This window comes from Rhineura floridana, chromosome 7 (genome assembly GCF_030035675.1).
Source record: "Rhineura floridana isolate rRhiFlo1 chromosome 7, rRhiFlo1.hap2, whole genome shotgun sequence".
NCBI classification, from domain to species: Eukaryota; Metazoa; Chordata; class Lepidosauria; order Squamata; family Rhineuridae; genus Rhineura; species Rhineura floridana.
In genome coordinates, this window is record NC_084486.1 from 36,902,954 (window position 1) to 36,920,804 (window position 17,851).

At 42.8% G+C, this 17,851-nt stretch overlaps 1 protein-coding gene across 2 annotated transcripts in view; it reads right to left on the minus strand.

The window, feature by feature from the left end:
- UNC5B (unc-5 netrin receptor B) overlaps positions 1–17,851 on the minus strand; it is a 208,579-nt gene that overhangs the window by 30,789 nt on the left and 159,939 nt on the right. The window contains exons 6-10 of one of the 2 annotated variants that reach the window (XM_061635253.1): positions 16,896–17,076; positions 14,572–14,739; positions 10,888–11,052; positions 5,579–5,611; positions 1,548–1,742 (exon numbers count right to left, since the gene is read on the minus strand). In XM_061635253.1, the coding sequence (XP_061491237.1) occupies positions 1,548–1,742; positions 5,579–5,611; positions 10,888–11,052; positions 14,572–14,739; positions 16,896–17,076 (742 nt within the window). The remainder of the gene's footprint in view (positions 1–1,547; positions 1,743–5,578; positions 5,612–10,887; positions 11,053–14,571; positions 14,740–16,895; positions 17,077–17,851) is intronic. The other variant, XM_061635254.1, reaches the window with a different exon arrangement.

Sequence of the window (17,851 nt, forward strand, 5' to 3'; positions counted from 1 at the left end):
GGAGACTGCTCTACTTATGTAGGCTCACTAAACGATGGAGAACCCTGGAAAATGAGGGTTCTACATCCCACAGGTAGTCTTCAGGGATGGCAAAAGGGGGCAGAGCCAGTGCACCCCTCCCTGCTCTCCCCATTCATGTGTTCTACTTAATTGTGAGTAGAACATATGCACAAGTCTACAGAGAGAGCAGAATTCTGGACTCTTCCACTTCAGAATACGAGCTGGGTGTCATATTTTTATTTGCGATAATTTCTAGGCTGCTAATACAGAAAGTTTCAAAGTGTTTTCAAAGTTGTGTACCACATTTGTTAGATTCCACAATGACTTTTTAAGAAAAAATAACCTAGCACTGATAGGTGCTGGTGTCGTAATGCTCCACATGCAGCACTCTGTGACAGGATTTGCTCCTGTCATAAAGTCCTGTCAGAAGTCATCAGCCACATAAATATGGTTTGGGATACATCTCTGAGATTCACAGATGCTACTGTTCTATTGAATTATATGCTGGTGCTTTGGAATTTGACAGAGGGACAATTTAACTGGCTTCTAAGGGCATTCATGGTGGCTGAACGTCTAACATTTCAGTACTGGAAAGAGAAGTCTATCCCCCTACACACAAAGGACATGACTGAACTGGTAGCATATGAGAAGGTGACCATCCGTAAACCCAAGAAAGACGGGAAGTTCACTGTTATATGGACTCCTTCAAACAGAATGTTTGACTCTGGATTCGTCTGGCCCATCAGCCATCTCCCCCCTGCTCCCCCCTCTTCCCTCCCCCTCCTTATATGTTTGCACAGAACACATTATTTGATTTATGATGATGATGATGTACTGTTCGACCGTATTTGTGTTTGTTTCTTTTTCTAGAAAATCCAGTAAAAAACTGTTTATAAAAAAGTAGTGTACAACATATTAGAAACAGAACAAAATATTAAACTGAGAAAGATAAAAATGCATAAATCTGGAAGACCCATAAATCAATCAAAGGCAGCATTGCTACTCCTCAAAGGCTTCGGAATAAAAATGTCTTTAGCACACACCAAAAAACATGCAGGGAGATTTTATTCAAAAGAATGACCCTTCATTGCAATCTGAAGTACTTAGGGTTCTACCAGCTCATCTTGGATAAAGTGTGGAACACGGCACAGATTTTAGCAAATGTCTGCAGCCAAGGGATGTAGCCTTTCCTCTGAATTTGAGCCACTTTGTTTTATTATTTTTGTTAAACTGATACAGTTTGTTTCACAATTTCTGTGCTGTTTTATTGTTGGAAAAAGCTGAGACTGAGAGAAAGAGAGAGGGCACTGGCTGAGGGCATTCAGTGAGACCAAGATTAGCATGGATTTGAACCCAGATTGCCCTGGATCAAGTCCAGCTCTCTCCTCAATGGGCTAAAGTGGCTTTCAGTTCAAATGTTTGGTTGTATTTGCTCTCTCCTCCTGCCTTGGGAGGTTAAAAAAGGCACGGAAATGGATGCACAAAAACAATATGATGCAAACTTTATAAATAAATAAACTTTATAAATAAGCAGACTAGGGTCTTACCATGTCTGGATGTCTTGAAATTGACAGGGTGGAAGCCTCCCGTCAGAGCAGCTGAAGAGTCTGTTATATCAGTATCAAAGTCCCGGCAGCTGCGCCTATACACAACTACCCCAACAGCCATCAGGATAACAATGAAAACAAAGATGGCGACCACCAGGCCAGCATACAGGGCTACATCACCAGTAGCCTCCAGTACTAGAGAGAGAGAGAGAGAGAGAGAGAGAGAGAGAGATTAAAATGGAAATTAAAAAAGAATGGCCACTTTCGGCTTATTTATTTAAAAAACAAATAGGCTGTGCTTCAGTAAAGCTATTGTGGTGATGTACAAATGCATGACTCCTCAACTCAGAATTCTAAACCTAAATGTTGTACATCCAACCACATTTTCACCACTCATTCTTTGATTCTTCTCTCAGGATTTTTGGAAAGGCTACAAGGAAAGTAACAAAAAGGCCAGTTGAACAGAACTTATAAGCAAAAGGCAAAGCTTGCCTTAATGCCTGGAACTCTCTGGCCTTCCTTTAGGTGGGACCAGCAAGCCCCAACTTTGAAGCATTTCATCTAGTTCCCACACAGTCACCCCTATGCGACTACAACTCATGAGTGTTATCTGTCAGCTGTGTGTTACCTATTGCCATACTATATAGCAAGCTGCACAGCTGTGCTGAACCCACTCCCCAAATGCCTTCCTCTTTTAGGATATAGAGATCAAGATGGGAGCTTTACTTCACAAGAACATCCAAAATACCTCATATCCCAAAAGAGAAAAGTGTTTGGTGTGGGGTTTTTTAGACACTGAGGTGAAAGTTACAATTTCATAGTAAGTCCCTACCAATCTTTGCAATTCAGTCTTTGGTTTTCTTCGCATCGCTTTGTTGCAGTATATAAAGCTGGGAAAGAAGGGCAAGAAGTGGTGGCAAACTTAGGCTCCCTCCAGATAAAGGTTACAGTGGCTTGGAAAGAAGAAATGACCCAAGCAGGAGCAAGAAGGAAAGAAAGGTTAACAGCACAGAGGGAATGGCAGGAGATGAGAGCCATGAGCTCACAAAGTTATTATCTGTTATTCAGGTGCGAGTGGGAGAGACGTATAGTATTCAGATCCAGGAGCAACTAAATTGAAAAGGAGCCGTGGTGGAGTGCAACAGAAGGTTACAGAAACTTCCACTGAGCTGTGGCTCAGTGGCAAGGGAAATGATCACCAACCACAAGGTTGCTGTTTCAAGATCAGCAAATCCTAATGCAATATTCTTTATGTCCCTCTACCTATGCTTTAAATTACTTGGACAGATAACCTTGGAGAAGCATGTGCCGGAACTGTTGCAGAACACTAATTAACACTGCCTCTAGATCTATTTATATGTAGGCATGCTGTGACTCCTTGGTCTCTCTTGGGGCGCAGGAAGAGGACTGTAATAAAAGTCATCTACCTTGAACTTTTAAAAATGTAAGAAAAGGCATTGGTGCTTTAAGAGATGGAATGCACAGAGATGATCAATAGTTCATGAATTGCATCAAACTCTCCTGTAGGTTTATTTTGGTAGCAAACAGCTCCTAGCTCACTCTAAATAAGAAACAAGGCACCATCAACCCTGAGTGGCTGGGCTGGTAAATTGCTGCCTAGTCCTCCCCCCCCCCCGCTATGCTGAATTTCATTTTTAAAATCTCCTTGCTCCATAAAGTTTATTTATATCAAAAACTGTAGGCGTTCGATTCACCCTCTCTAAAGCTCTGCAGATCAATCTGTTCAAACAGAAGCATCTCTGGGGCAGTTTTTTCCCCATCTTCAAGATGTTAGAGAGAAGTCTCATCTTATCACTATCTCCAAAAGAATTACTCCAGATAAAACAAAAGACTGGCATTTACAATGATCTTCTCCCCTTCCTGTTTTTCACTTTTACTGTTTCCTGATTTTCTAGGTTTCTTTCATTGCTGTGTCCTGTTGTCACAGGTTCCTTCTTTCCAAAGGGAAATATATGGAGGAGAACCAAGGAGGTATAGTAATTATGTGTGGACTATATTTAACATTGTGTGTGGTCCTCTGGGAATTTCTTTCTAGAAATAGGAGTAAAGGAGAAATTTCAGGCAATTTACAGGCTCTAAAGCAAGTGTGGGGAACATTTGGCCCTCCAGATGTTGCTGAACTACAATTCCCATCAGCCTTAGCCGGCATGACCAATAGCCACAGATGATGGGACCTGTAGTTCAGCATCATCTGGTGGGCCAAATGTTCCCCACACCTGCTCAAAAGTATCCAAACAGGCCCACTTTCTAATCTATAGGAAAGGGAGGATTACTAAAATAGCTGGAGGAACAGCCATGTCTGGCTTCCATCATTAGCTGCTATGGAAGTAATTTCCCTCCATCTGATTACAAGGTGAATACATAGCAAGGAATACTACTAAACAGTTTACAGCTTGGAGTGTTGGCTTCACTGCTAATGTCATTTCGTAACATATCACCATCAATATGCATGACATTTTGCAGTATGAGCAAAAACGACAGGTCCTTGCCCCAGGGAGCTTCCACTCTCAAGTTTGACAGAGAAAACAAAGCAAAAGAGAGGTGAGAGGCAAGGGCAAGGAAGGATTCCACAGACCAAGGGATGAAGGCTAAGGAGTTAAGATTCACAGGCTTTGCATGAACATGCAGTTTTGAAGCAGGATTTGAAGTGTGTGTGTGTGTGGACAGCTGCACCCTGTAAGTGTTTTGGGAGGACGTTCCAGACATAAGGAACAGTAAGGGAGACTGTGAACAGTCCTTTAAAATAGCAAGAGAATTTTGGGTGGCTGCGAATGGCAGAGTTAGAAGAGTGACAATTCCTCTGCTATCTTTGTCATCCTTTTATTTGCTTTTTAATCTGCATTATAGAAGATAAGTTATCATTGGTTAAACTAATAAATATTCCACATTGGGTGTTTCTTGTGCAGAACCAGCAATGCCTTTTATGCTGCATGTTCATAGATGTTATCACATGTTATTACCATCCAGTGCAGCAGTTGATGGCACACAGTCACAAGAAAAGAGGATGGGTGTGTAACGAGAACAGCCCCTGCTTTAGCAAAATAATAATAATGATAATAATAATGCTACAGCTATAGATAAATGTCAATGGATTGCAAGTTATTTGAGGGTGAGAGAAAGAAACTAGGGAGGGGGAAACAATGCTGGTTTTGAGTGAAAAACAAAAGCAAAACATTTCTCTCTTTCTTTCTCTCATATATGAATGGATGAACTCGAGCTTTAGTTCCCACTGAAACTTCCCACTGAGTTTAGTCATATGAATAACATGCGGCTGGAATATAATTTTGGAGTTTATTTAAAGAACTGGGCCACCCTGGGCTCCTACTGGGAGGAAGGGCAGGATATAAATCTAATCAATAAATAATAATGAAATATCTGAACTGCTATTGTTATTATTCATTCCAATGACTAGAAATGTTGTGCTTGTAGGTGGTTTCCTCAGGTATACTGGGAGAGCTATTATAATAAGTAAACAGAAAACTGCCTAGGTGTGGCCTAAGTGCCATGTGGTTGTCAGCCATCCCAGTGCCTTTGCCAGCACTGGCAATAATACTGGGAGCAGCTTTACTTCTTATTGGGAGCAACTGGGTGGAACACTGCCAGCACATTTTCCACTATATCACTGTAAAGCTAGAGTTTTATTTTTTTTTAAAAAAGAAAGCTGGATGTTCAGGGAGGGATGCTACTGGGAGAGACAGGCATGCAATCCTCCTCCTTCCAGTGACTACGAACCTTATTACTTAAACAAGCATTGAATTTAAAACCACTATTGTATCTTAACACACTGAATCCGAAATAAAACTGTTTTGACTATTTTGTACAGTAAAGCCCATTTGCTTTGTAGGTCCATCAGGTCTAAAATCTTCAGCTCCCTTGAGGCTTCCAGAGTTGCACAGAGATGTTCCTAGAGATGACTGTTCTCCACAACTAGCTTAACTGACAAAATCCAAACAAACAAAAAAATTGAATGTGTAACAGTGAAAGAAAATGGCTATGAAATGGAGACTTACGGTGACTTTTGGGCTCGCTTACAAATCTTTTATCTGTCAGGGAAAAGCAAAGTTAAAAAACAAAGGTTGAAAAATGAGAATGGTGACAATGATGATGGTAATAAAAGAAAACAAAGGGCAGTTTAGCACCCCTGGAAACCATGGGGAAAGGAGATGGTGAAAACATAAGCATAATGGAACAATTCATACAGAAGCTATGTGCAGGATGAAACCATGTAAACTGTACTTCAGAAGGCTCACGGTTGCGCCACATACACCTCTCCAACATCTGCACAGATGCATTTGCCCACAATATAAGTCCAGAGTCTATGAAATGTTAAACCAACAACATGGTCTGGGTTATTGCACTAATGTACATAAGAGTAGACCAAGGGCCCATTTAGCATTCTGTTTCCCACAGAGACCAATCAGATGCCTCCAGCAAGCTCATAAGAGTGCATGGTGGTGATAGATGTCTCTGTGGTTGCTCTCCCAACAACTGTCATTCAGTGGCATACTCTGAACTGTGGCCGCTGAACATGGCTATCTACCCATAGCCATGCAGCATTTGGTATGATCTGCTCTATTGCACTTCTGTTACTCCTGCACAAATTGTGACCTGCCAATCCTATCTGCCATTATAATTAAAACAGAGACACATCGTCCTGCATCTCATCTGGACAGAAACACTGAGCTGCCATGTTTCTTGGATGTCCTGTCCTCCTTCATGATCTGAGCCTCTTTGTTTTATTTGTGGAATTGCACCTGTGCACATACCCATTCATTGTCAGCTGGCCAGTTTCTTCTACAATTTTCTTCTGTGCAGAAGCTAAACCTGGCCACTTAAATCCTATCTCAAGGCTCACTCTTTTTTTTTTTTTTTAAAAACTGCACATATCTTATTGTGGTGGTGCAAAGTTATTTAGGTGCCATTGTGAAAAGTCAGTATTATTTTAGGAAAACAAAATCCAAGCCTACAATTCTGAGAACAGGAAACATGCACAGACGAGACACATAAAAATGAAAAATGGCATGGGATGTTACAAGAGTGCTGATCTGGACACACCTTATGAATCAAGCTGCAAGGGTGGGAAAAAAAGAAAAAAATGACCCACCTGACCTTCTGTTTTCTATATCATCACTTTCTTTTCTCATTTTGGAAAAAAAAGTGTTGATATTCTTGAGGCTTTTCAGCCTACCATGACTTCTTATAGAGATTTCAAAACCTTGGTTGTATTCTCTGCCCTCAAGAAAACCCTGGGAGGTGGGCTGGCACTGAGTTATCTAAGACCATAAGGAGAGCCTTGCTGGATCAGACCAAAGACTTATCTGATAGGCCCTATCATGTTGGGCATCCTGTTTCCCACAGTGGCTATGAGCACAATGGCACCCTCTGCATATGTTTTCAGTGCTCTGTGTAGAACATCCACAAAGAATTGGATTGCCACCTCAATGCCTCCGCATATACAGGAGCACTTCTCCTAGGATACTCTGCACTGAGGTCATCCCAAATAACATATAAGAAAAGGCAGCAACTTCCAAGGAGCTTGCTTGGAAGTTTTTGCAGAATCCCTTTCCCTTCATTGCCCAATCCATCTTTTTTTAAAAAAAATATATACCTGAGCGCTAGGAATCAGTAGCTTAAAGCTCAGGTCTAAGCATGTTTAGGATAAGACCCTCTGAGTTTAATGAATCTTACTCCCACATAAATTATTCATAGGATGGCTTCCTTTGAAAGATTAAAAATAATAATGTTAAGCTCGGTCAGAGGTAACCTTTATCCGGTTTGCTGATTACCAAAGTTCTTAATACTGTGTAACAACAAGAGCCACCTCCTTTCTCGCCCATCCTGCCTTTGGAACTCTGTCTTGGATTATGATACCTCAAATAAACCCTTTGGGAAGAGAGGGACTAAGTACCTGGGCAATGCATAGCTGTCTGGGGGATTTGTGGCAATTATTCGACCCACCCACCACCAAAGATACCCGCCCCCCAAAACAGATTGATATAGGGAGTGCTGGAAGCAGCAACAGCATCTAATTCACACTCTTTCTAATTCATTTTCCAGTGTTAGCTGGGGTAGGCAACTGGTGCCTTTTTGCATTTTGTTTCCCTCTGAACCCACTCCTCTTCACCCCCCCCAATGTATGCCTGCCAATTTGGGGTCATCTCATACTTCACGCATCTGATGAAATGGAGACAGGTCCATGAAAGCGTGTGCCAGTCAACATGGTACCCTCCAGATGTTGTTGGATTACAACTCCCATCATCCCTGCCAATGCCACCTGGGGCTGATGGGAACTAGGAGTCCTACGACCTCTGGAAGGCACCAGTTCAGACGGAAACATCCCCAGAACCAGCAGTTACTGAAGGGTGAGATGCTTTTTAAAAAAAGTCTCTGTACAGGACTCCCTCTTCCACTGCTGTATGTCAACATGGACTGATCCAGTGATTTCATTTAAGATAGCACACAAACATTCATGCAGCAGGGGCATGAGGTAAGATTGTTGTGGGTGGGGGGGAGGACAGAATTCAGGCAACAAAATAAATTTGGGCAAAATAAACATCCAGGAAGGTATCACAATGGAATATGACAACAGCAGGTGGCAGCACTGATATGATAAAACAAATCGGATAAGAAGTCCCTTCATAAACGGGGAAATTCCTTGTAGTAAAGTTGGCTTTTCTGCTTATTCAGGCAATTTATTTGGACACTCTAAAGGGAGAAGTAAATATAGTAATTCTCCTGTCTTCCCAGCCTTGCCTAAACTTCAGACAGCAGAAGGTTTCAGACCAAACTCTTTTACAGTTTATATAAATAGGCTAAACACTGGCAGTTACTTGCCAGTTACTTGCCTGTTGCCTTCCTGTAAGCCTACCCAATGACCTCTTCAGACATTAGCTGAGCTACTATGACGTCATGGAATGTTCATGTCAGCAACAGAATACCCACAAACAATATGCTTCTCTGAGCTGTCAAAAGACCTAAAGGACCACAAGACAAGAGCTGTATGCTGTGGGCAAAAGTACTCAGGCAAAGGTTTGCTGCTGGCTGCAGGATTGTGAGCTGGGGAGCAGCAACGCCAATGAAGGGTGCATATTGTAGGGAGGGGATTCCACATATCGATTTGAACTAACCAGCTAAATATTGGGCTGCAGGTGTCTAGTGGCTCAGTTTTTGTTCAAGCTTTGCACCTGAAGGATGAAACTTTTTATAGCTCATATGGTTCCTTGGGCGGTGGTTCAAAAGCAAGATTGTGTTGTGTGTGAAAGTCTTGTGGCAGATCTAACCTCTTTTTTTAAAAAGAAAAGCTTAGAATTCCTGAGGGAATCCTGTGCTTTAAAAGGGGACATGCAGTGTTTAATTTCTAAAATTGAGAAGTGTCAGTATTTAAGCCCATCTGAAGGACATACCCTCTGACATAAAAATCTGACTTCCTAATCTCAAATGTATGTTGCATGAGGGCGGGGGAGACCTGGTTGCTGTCATGTAGTGACAAGGAAAATGCACATGCTCAAAGATGTTGTTGTTGTTACACTTATATACCACCTTTCCTCCAAGGAGCTCAAGGTGTCATTCATGGTTCTCCCTCTCTTTATCCTCACAACAACCCTGTAAGGTAGGTTAAGCTGAGAGAGAGTGATTGGTCTAAAGTCACCCAGTGAGCTTCCTGGCTGAGTGGGGATTTGAACCCTGATCTTCCAAGGTCCTCGTATGACTCCACACTGGCTCTTCCTTACTATTGCTTTATGGGTTCTGAGGCTGAGACCTGGCACTGAAAGTAATTTCTGCAGCCTGTGAGATCTGGATCAACCTAAGACATGTGTTAATGCAAAGCAAAAAACCCCATTGAGACCTCACTGAGGACATGTAAGAGCATCACCCGCTTCTGCAGGGGATCACATACTTGAACATTTGCTGGTTTGCTTTCCCCACACTAACAGAACTGATGATTTTGGAAGGAAAATCGATTTAGTAATGAAATATGAGATCTCTCTCACATTGTCATGGAACAACAAAACACTATCCACAGTTCCTTTACTCTGAAAGTCTGTGTTCTCTCATGTGAAGAGGGTATCCAGTTCCACTTCTTGTAGTTTCACTCTTTGATCCTGTCGGCAGAAGAGGTACCCTGCCATCATGAGTTCTGAATGATACTTCAAAAAAAGTTCTTCCACCTTCTTTAAGGAGATTCACATTCAAGATTAGGAATCAAGCCTCAGCAAGGAAAGGCTGATACTTCACCCAATAACCTTTACCACACATCCCTCAAAATAATTCTCTTGAGATTGATATATATTTCAAAGGTAGTCAGTAGTTCATACAGAGGACCCTTCTAAATGAAAGAGTCCACCCTACTGAATGACTTGCATATCCTTTGAGCAACACAGATGTTTACATCAGACAGTAGTCTTCCACGTCAGCTGTCAGCTGGGCAGCAGCACAACTGGGACCCATTTAGATGGGCTACACGCATCCACAGCCCAATCCTACGCATATGCATGTTTACTCAGAAATAGCTTTTACTTGAGTTCAGTTACTGCTGACTAGTATGCCCCAGACTGCAATTTCCATGCACTTACCAGACCTGAAACCATTCACCTAAAAGCCTGGAGCCACTCTGAGCTCCTTTTAGGAGGAAGGGCGGGATATCAATTTAATAAAAAAATCAAATAAAATCAAAGGCACAGGCAATGGGCTGTTTTACATATTACATTGTGTCAAATCCAGGTTTGCTACTGAGTGTGCACTCAACAGGGAGCGCAACATAATCACAGCTCTCTGACAAGAGCATCCAGAATGCTGCACATGTGCACGTTATCACAGTCACACTGAAATATCTTAGGTATACATGATCCTAAAAGGTTAACTTGAGGAAGTTCATGGAAGGGAAGTTCCAGTCCTTTCCCTCTCCCAGCTGTCTCCTTCTGTATTGTATTTTACATTGCTCAAGAGGGCCCCTCAACCTTCCAAAGAGGCTTTCTGGGGGTCACAGGTGGCTGCGGTAGGAAGGGATGAGAAACCCCCCATTCTTAAATGTCGCCAACTTAACTTGGGATCCAAGCCTACGTGTTTAGGTAGTCAAAGAACTTCTCTGGATTGATATTAGATTTGGGTGAGGAGCTGAAAAGGGTGCAATAGGAATTCTCTCTTTACCCTAGTTCAGCTGGGAACAGAAAGCTGCCCTGGGTCACTTTTCACCAGTGTTTCTATCTTCGCCTGGAGAACATTTTCAGTAAAACTGAACAACCTGACACTCCCCCCACCCCCGCTGCCACAGCCTTTCCCTTTCCCTCTTCTCCATATTAGTCACAACAAATTGACTCACTTTGCATACAGAGCCCATCGGTGCAGTTTTTGGAATCAAGCAGCACTCCACTGCAGTCTTTGCCTCCATTTTTGGGAGATGGGGCTGTGCATTCTCTGCTCCTCCAATGTGTGCACTCCGTGCTACAAGCTGACCATTTGCTCCATTCAGTCCAAGCTCCATCTACTGCATTTTGGGGGACAAGACAGTCAAGCACAAATCATCATCTTCATTATCATTACTGTCACCGCAAAGAGAGGAAGCCAATCAGAGGCCCACAGGCACAGCGGTGGTGGGTGGGTGGGGAGAAGAAAGCAACTTACTGACTGCTGAAATAAGCGGAGAGCTGGGTTGCCCTTTGTGAAATAACCTACTGGCACCACTGATCATAACAAAAAAGTAGGAACAAAAAGTGATACTGTCTGGCAGGCAAGACCAGACCTAAGCATTACAAAATCCCAACACAGAAAGGTCTTCCATGTAAAAAACATCATGCAGCCTGCAAGTACATTCTCATGTAGGATGGTCCTGCAAGTACAGTATGTCTTTCACTGCATATACACATGCTGGAAAATTGCAGTTGGTTGCAAGTACCCTTTGCGCAGAAAGCAAGATGTGTGCATGTGCCACAGGTTGCATATCGTCCCTTACATAGAAGTGTTTTTAATGAAGAATTCTATAATAGTTCAAAGGTCCCTTAATGTGACAGATTACACACATATTTGAATGCATAATCTGAATTTGTATGCAGCAATTAAGCATTATCTCAGCAATCCTTTGAACAACCCTGTAATACAGGTCAGTATCATTGTCCCCATATTGCAGATCAAGGACTGAGGTGAGAGACTGTGACTTGCTCAAGGTCACCTACCAAATTACCCAGGCTGTGGAAATATAGTGAGGAAGGGACTTCCCAGCTCTTAGGTTGTACTCTTTAACTACTGCACCAGCTTCCTTTTTTAAATCACTGCCTGTTTCCCCCCCCCCAAATTTGCCAGTTCTCATCCGAAGTAAACATAAAACAATAGGACAGATTTGACTAGTAAATTCATTCCAAAACCCTGGTTTCCTTGGGGTCTAGCCTCTCATAATCACATGTACAATTTTTCTTATTCTTTTCTTCTGAAGTCTAAAAAGAGCAACCAGGCACAAAAGTATACTGAACTCTCACAAAAAACCCAGTTTCTTTATTTTTTATCCTGCTTTGTCCCTCCAGGCTGCAAGTGTTAGAGGATTGTTCTTTCCCCCAATACTTTGCAATAACACATCTTGCTGCTATCAGATGCTGTGGTGTTAGCAGTGCTTCTAAATTTGATTGTGACTCAACAGAAATCTCTTTGCGCTGTCACATACACTACATTTTGTACAAACTGGAATGTTGGATGCCTTCCCCCAAATGCCTGAAATTTCAAGATAGTTCTGAGTTAAATAATGAGCAATTCTGAATAAATGGCATTTGGAAATTGTTGGATTTCCCCCCCTAAAGACAGAGATGGATCCCAAATGTTCTGTCTCCTGTCTTCTGCTGATTCAGATATTCTGATCCTCTGTACAAGATACAGAGTCTAACTCAACTGGCTAAGGCAAGATTTCACACCAGACTCTGTGCAATAGAAACAGTTTTAGCTAATGAGACTGTTGACTGATACATTCTTTAGCTTGCTTCAGATAACCATTTTGGGCATGGATGGGAAACCTCTGACCTGCCAGACCTCTCAATCTGGCCCCCACTCTCCCCTGGCAGCTATGGTACGTGTATGTGCAAATGGGAAGCATGTGGTGGGAGTTAACTCACACATACAGAGAGAGAATGTGTTGCATGTATATGCATGTGTGAACAGAGTGTGTATATGTTTATGTGCTTTGGTCTCACCAACTTTAGACACTGACTCTGCCCGTCACTCGTATATGACTCCTGACCACTTTCTCCCAGAGAAATGCAGCCCTTGTGGGAGAAGACCCCCCCCCCTCCCTGATCTGGGTGACAAAACAAACCTGAAATGTGAATTGTAGTCAAACCAGCCAAATGATGATACTGGCTGACCTAACCTATTGTAAGGACCTCATAATGATCTTTGGCAGGCAGAAGCTCCCTGTACTGGATCCTACAACACCAGGGCCAACAGATCTTGAGGTGGGACCCTCATGGATGCCTTCCCCTGGGTCTGAGTAACCAGTGTTTCTGATCCTACCTCGCTGGTCCATTGGCACAGGGAATGCACTAGGTGGAAGGCTACGGAGCACAAAAGAAGTGCCAGTCTGTAGGCCGGAGAACTGGCCCTTTAAGGACTGCAGTCCTCACAAAGCAGGAGGAGTATGGAAGAGGTGGAGTGGAGGGCAGAGGCTCAAAAAGCCTCCGTCCTCCTCAAGGCCTGATGGTGGTCATCAGACCAAGAGAACAATGACAAACACCACCACCTCCCCCAATATAACAGATGGCTCAGATGGCAATCCTCAATCTTATCCCCGGTTAGAGAGGAGGAAGATCAAACAAAAAAGAAGAGAGGCCAGGTGACATGAAACTGAATCACACTTCAAGAAAGGGAACTGTTCACAAACACAGGTTGCAACCCCATTGGCCAAGCAATGCAATGGGAGTGGGCACACAACCAATTTGCTTTGAGGGGCAAATTGATCTTCCTCCAGATAGCAAGTGGCAAAGAAAAGCTTGTTTTCATGTGAACTGCCTTCTCTAAGACCTAAGATCAACCTCAGAGGCCCTGCTCTTTGTCCCTTTGCTGCTAGAGATACAACAAGCGGGAACAAGACACAAGGCCTTTTTGCTGGTGGCCCCCGAGCTTTGAAATGAGCTCCCTCTTCTTTGTGTTTAGGCAGATGTTGAAAATATACAGACTTTTAACATCAAGGGATCAGCTGTTTTAAGCTTATTGTTTTCTGATGCTGCTGTTATAAAACTGATCCCTGGATGTCAAGGGATCAAAATGTGTGTTTTGTTATGTTTTGAATTATTCTATACTATTCATTGTTAATATAGTTTTACTGTTTTGTTTTGTTTTTTGTTATCCGCTTTGTGAATACTTCTATATAGAGCAGCAGGATAAACAGAATTCATTAAGAAAATGCCTCTCTCTTTTTAGGAAGGCTCAACTCCTGTTCTGAGAACTCCAAACCTAATGGAACCCCTTGATGGTAAACACAACCCCTGCACAATCCCCAGGGCATGGGAACAGAATGCCTTTCTGTATTAATGCTCAAAATTTAAATTCCACATTTGTATTGGGGTTATTCAAGAAGAAGGTTTTCCCAGGAAAGAGTATCTACTATCACACGTACTAATAGCAATCTCAGTTCTGTGAGCACTGGTTTTGTGTCTCCAAAATTGCAGCATCTGCATGCAAAAGTGAAGTATCAGCATACTTGGGAGAACCCCGAGGGTTGCAGAAGTACAAAAATCTTTAGGGGGGAGAAACTGAGCATGCTCAGTGGGCATTGAACACTGAGTGACTTAAAGAGAAAACTGTAGGGCAGGGCGAGTGGAATGGAGTATCCTGGAAGAGGGCACAGCTCAACAGGAGCACTCCACATCGCAAGTTCCACTTGTCACTCATATTTCTCATCTGCATTCTCCATTAGGTACTTCCTTGGTAAGTCCATTGTGGACTCTTTCACTCAACTGAAACTGCTGTCTGTGTGAATACAACTCACAGTACAGAGTCCAGGAATGGCTATCTGAGGAGTCCTTACCTGGGCACATAGTGGTACAGGCAAGCTTCTGGAAGGACTGTCCATCACAAACAGATCCCCCATTGAGAGGTGCTGGATTGGTGCAGGTCCGGGTGCGCTTCTGCCATCCACGGCCACAGCGGTTGCTGCATGGGGACCATTCTGACCAGGTAGACCAACCACCATTCACTAGGACCAGAGAAGGAAATGGAAACAAACACTTTGATTTTAAAGGATTTTAAAAACAATGGAAAAGCAGGCAGTGAATGATACTAGTACCCCAATATCAACCTAGTAATTTTGACAACCTTCTCCTGCGGCCAGTTTTTATGTTGCAGCTGCCCATGTGAAAGATGCTGGAAAACTTCTGCATCACGTTGGCTTTATGTGACAACTGTGACATGCAAGAATTCCTCACCAAAATGATTTTCCCAGTCATGCCAGTGTTGCACATTTTTGGTGTAAGTTGGCACCAGACTGGGGACTCTTCACATTAGGGATCACCAGCTCATTGTCTGCAGGTGCCAGGTGCCCTCAAAGGTCTTCAATGGCATCTCCATCAGGTAGACCAGTATCTAAGCATTCATTTTTTAAAAAAGTTAAGTCTCTAGCCCACCTAGCAAGTAAACATAGAGCAAAATGTGCAGGTATCCTTCAAAGCAATTTATGTGAAATGAGACAGCCTGACTGCTCCTGCTTGTCAGGATTATTAGCCAATGAGTGAAGTCAGAGCTGTGATTGATAAGTGAGTTGTTTGGACACCAGGCAATAGGAATCCCTGGGGTCCTAAGGAGGTGCTGTTTTGCTCTCCCTTTCAGTGCATTTTTCCTGCTTCTCTCTTTTTCTTCTGGTCTTTGGAATGTCCATAGTTTGCTCTTCCTTTTTCCCTAGCAACCAGGATACATATTTCCTGTGCTGGGTTCACCTAAGATCAGGTAGTGCCTAAAAATTACTTCCTGCAACTACTTCTACACAGCAAGTATGGGTGAATGTTAAAGCATCTCCCTGCTCCCATAAGACAAATGCAAAAACTTTGCAAAGATGCTTAGGCGCGTCCCCTGCTTTGCAGAGCTGAAGACCATAAAGAATTCACTGTTTTATTAACTTACAGTACAGTAAATGTCTACTCAGAAGTAAATCTCTTTGTGTTTAATGGGTCTTATTCTAGGTAAGTGGGTACAGGATGGTAGCCTATGCTTTTTTTTTACGGTTGACACTGGGGAAAAACAGGGCTCTTGTGCCTGTAATAGCTATATGGCAGACAGAAATTGAACAGCTCAAGCGTTTTCTAGTATGGAAATGCAATTATGGGAAATGCTTCACCATAACTAGTCTCTAATTTTTTGACGCCCCCAGCATTCTCTCAAAATTAGAAACATGCCCTCTGGTCCCAAAAGGTTGGCCATCCTTGCTCCAAATGATTAGGGCAACCCACATGGTAAGCTGTTGAGTGGAACCAAATCCATGTGGATGCTACTTCTATTAGCTCCCAAAATGCAGCTGCAATATTAGAACTGGCCCTCAATCAGTAAAGAAGTTGAACAGAGCAAATCCTGTCGGGACAGAGTGTGGTCAGGACAAGAATTAGGGGAAGGGGAGCAATTCAGTGGTAGAGCATGTGCTTTTTATGCAGAAGATCACAGGTATCTATCACCACTAGAGCCAGAAAAGACTTCTGTCTGAAACCTTGAGGAGCTGCTGTCAGTCAGTGTTGACAATGCTGAGTTAGATAGATCAATGATCTGGCTCTGCGTAAGGCAGCTTCCTATTTCCCTACGCCGGAAGAAGACAGAGTCAATTAAGGTAGGTCAGTGGAACTGTAAGACTATCCTCACTGAACTCTAAAAGTGGTCTCTGGTCTAGCTTGAGAGGAAATGGGCAGTCACTGGTCTACCTCAACTGGAGTCCACATGGCAGGACTGGGAAACTCCTTTTTCCATGTGACACTCACCAAACCCCTGCACTTACCATAAGAGGGAACTCTCTCCTCCCTAGGAGGAGATCCTGAAATGCTGCATGTTCTCCATTACCAATCAAGAATCATAAATGTGCCTCTGTAAGAACACTGATCTATTAAGGGAACTACACTAGGGACTCTGGAGTTGCAGTCTTATGCACACTTACTTGGTAGTAAGTGACATTAAACTCAATGGGACTCCTTTCTGAACAAACATGCTTAGAGGATCAGGTTGTTACTTGCACTCAGAGCGGCTGTTTCCATGGCACATGCTGCATCAATTTTTTTTTAAAAAAAAATAGTATGTTGCAGCAAACTGTGTTCCTCTCCTCTCCTCATCCACCAGGGGAATAAGCCCCCAAAAGTGCCGACAACAAATAGTCCATACCATAGACAATGACTGTGGCTGTGGTGCTCCGCCGTTTGGCAACAATGTTCTTAGCCACACAGGTGTAGTTGGCAGTGTCAGAAAGCCTGGCCTGCTTGATGATGAGGTTATGGTCAATGGTTATCAGGAAATTGGTGTCCTGGGAAGTGTCAATCACATCCTCATTCCTCAGCCACTCCACCTAAAGAGAGACATGGAAGGAGAAAAGTAAGGATGAAAGGAAAGGAAGGAGACGTGTAGCAGAGATGTTGGGACTGGTAGAAAATTAAGAAAGGAGGAGAGAGGCACTGTTTACTATTGTAATCAGAAATCAAAAATAAAATAATATCACTCTCTTGTATATACATGCACACAATACACACAGCATGTGATCTCCACTCCAAAGCCTTACTTGTTTGTTTGTTTGTTTGTTTGTTTGTTTATTTATTTATGAGATTTGTTAGACACCCGTCTGGCAGAGGTTAATCTGCCACTCTGGGCGACTTACAACCAAACACAAGTACATTCCATATAGACATAATCAAAATCCTAAAAATTAGAGATTAAAAATTAAAAGCTTAAACATTTAAACTCCCCAAGATCTGCAATCTGCCAGCCTAATCCTCTTCCCATGCCTGGGTAAAGAGCCAGGTCTTCAAAGTTGTCTATAACTGGTCTATAACGACTTTTTAAAAAGTTACAGGTTCCCCCAGCAAGCCATGGGAATTTATTACCCAGAGCTGAGAATTCTGTTAGACGGCCCTATGTACCCATGGCAGAAAGCCCCGGTTTGTTCCTGTGGCATGTATACATGGTGCAATTGGAATATGTCCAGTTGTCTTGTACTGGAACACGCAATATCATACATAAAAGTAAACACTGAGTAAGTATAAACAGGCCTTACTTATGAAGTATCCCAAATTTGTAACATTGAACCCAGTTTGTAATCAAAAAAATCTGTCTAACTATCACCCCAG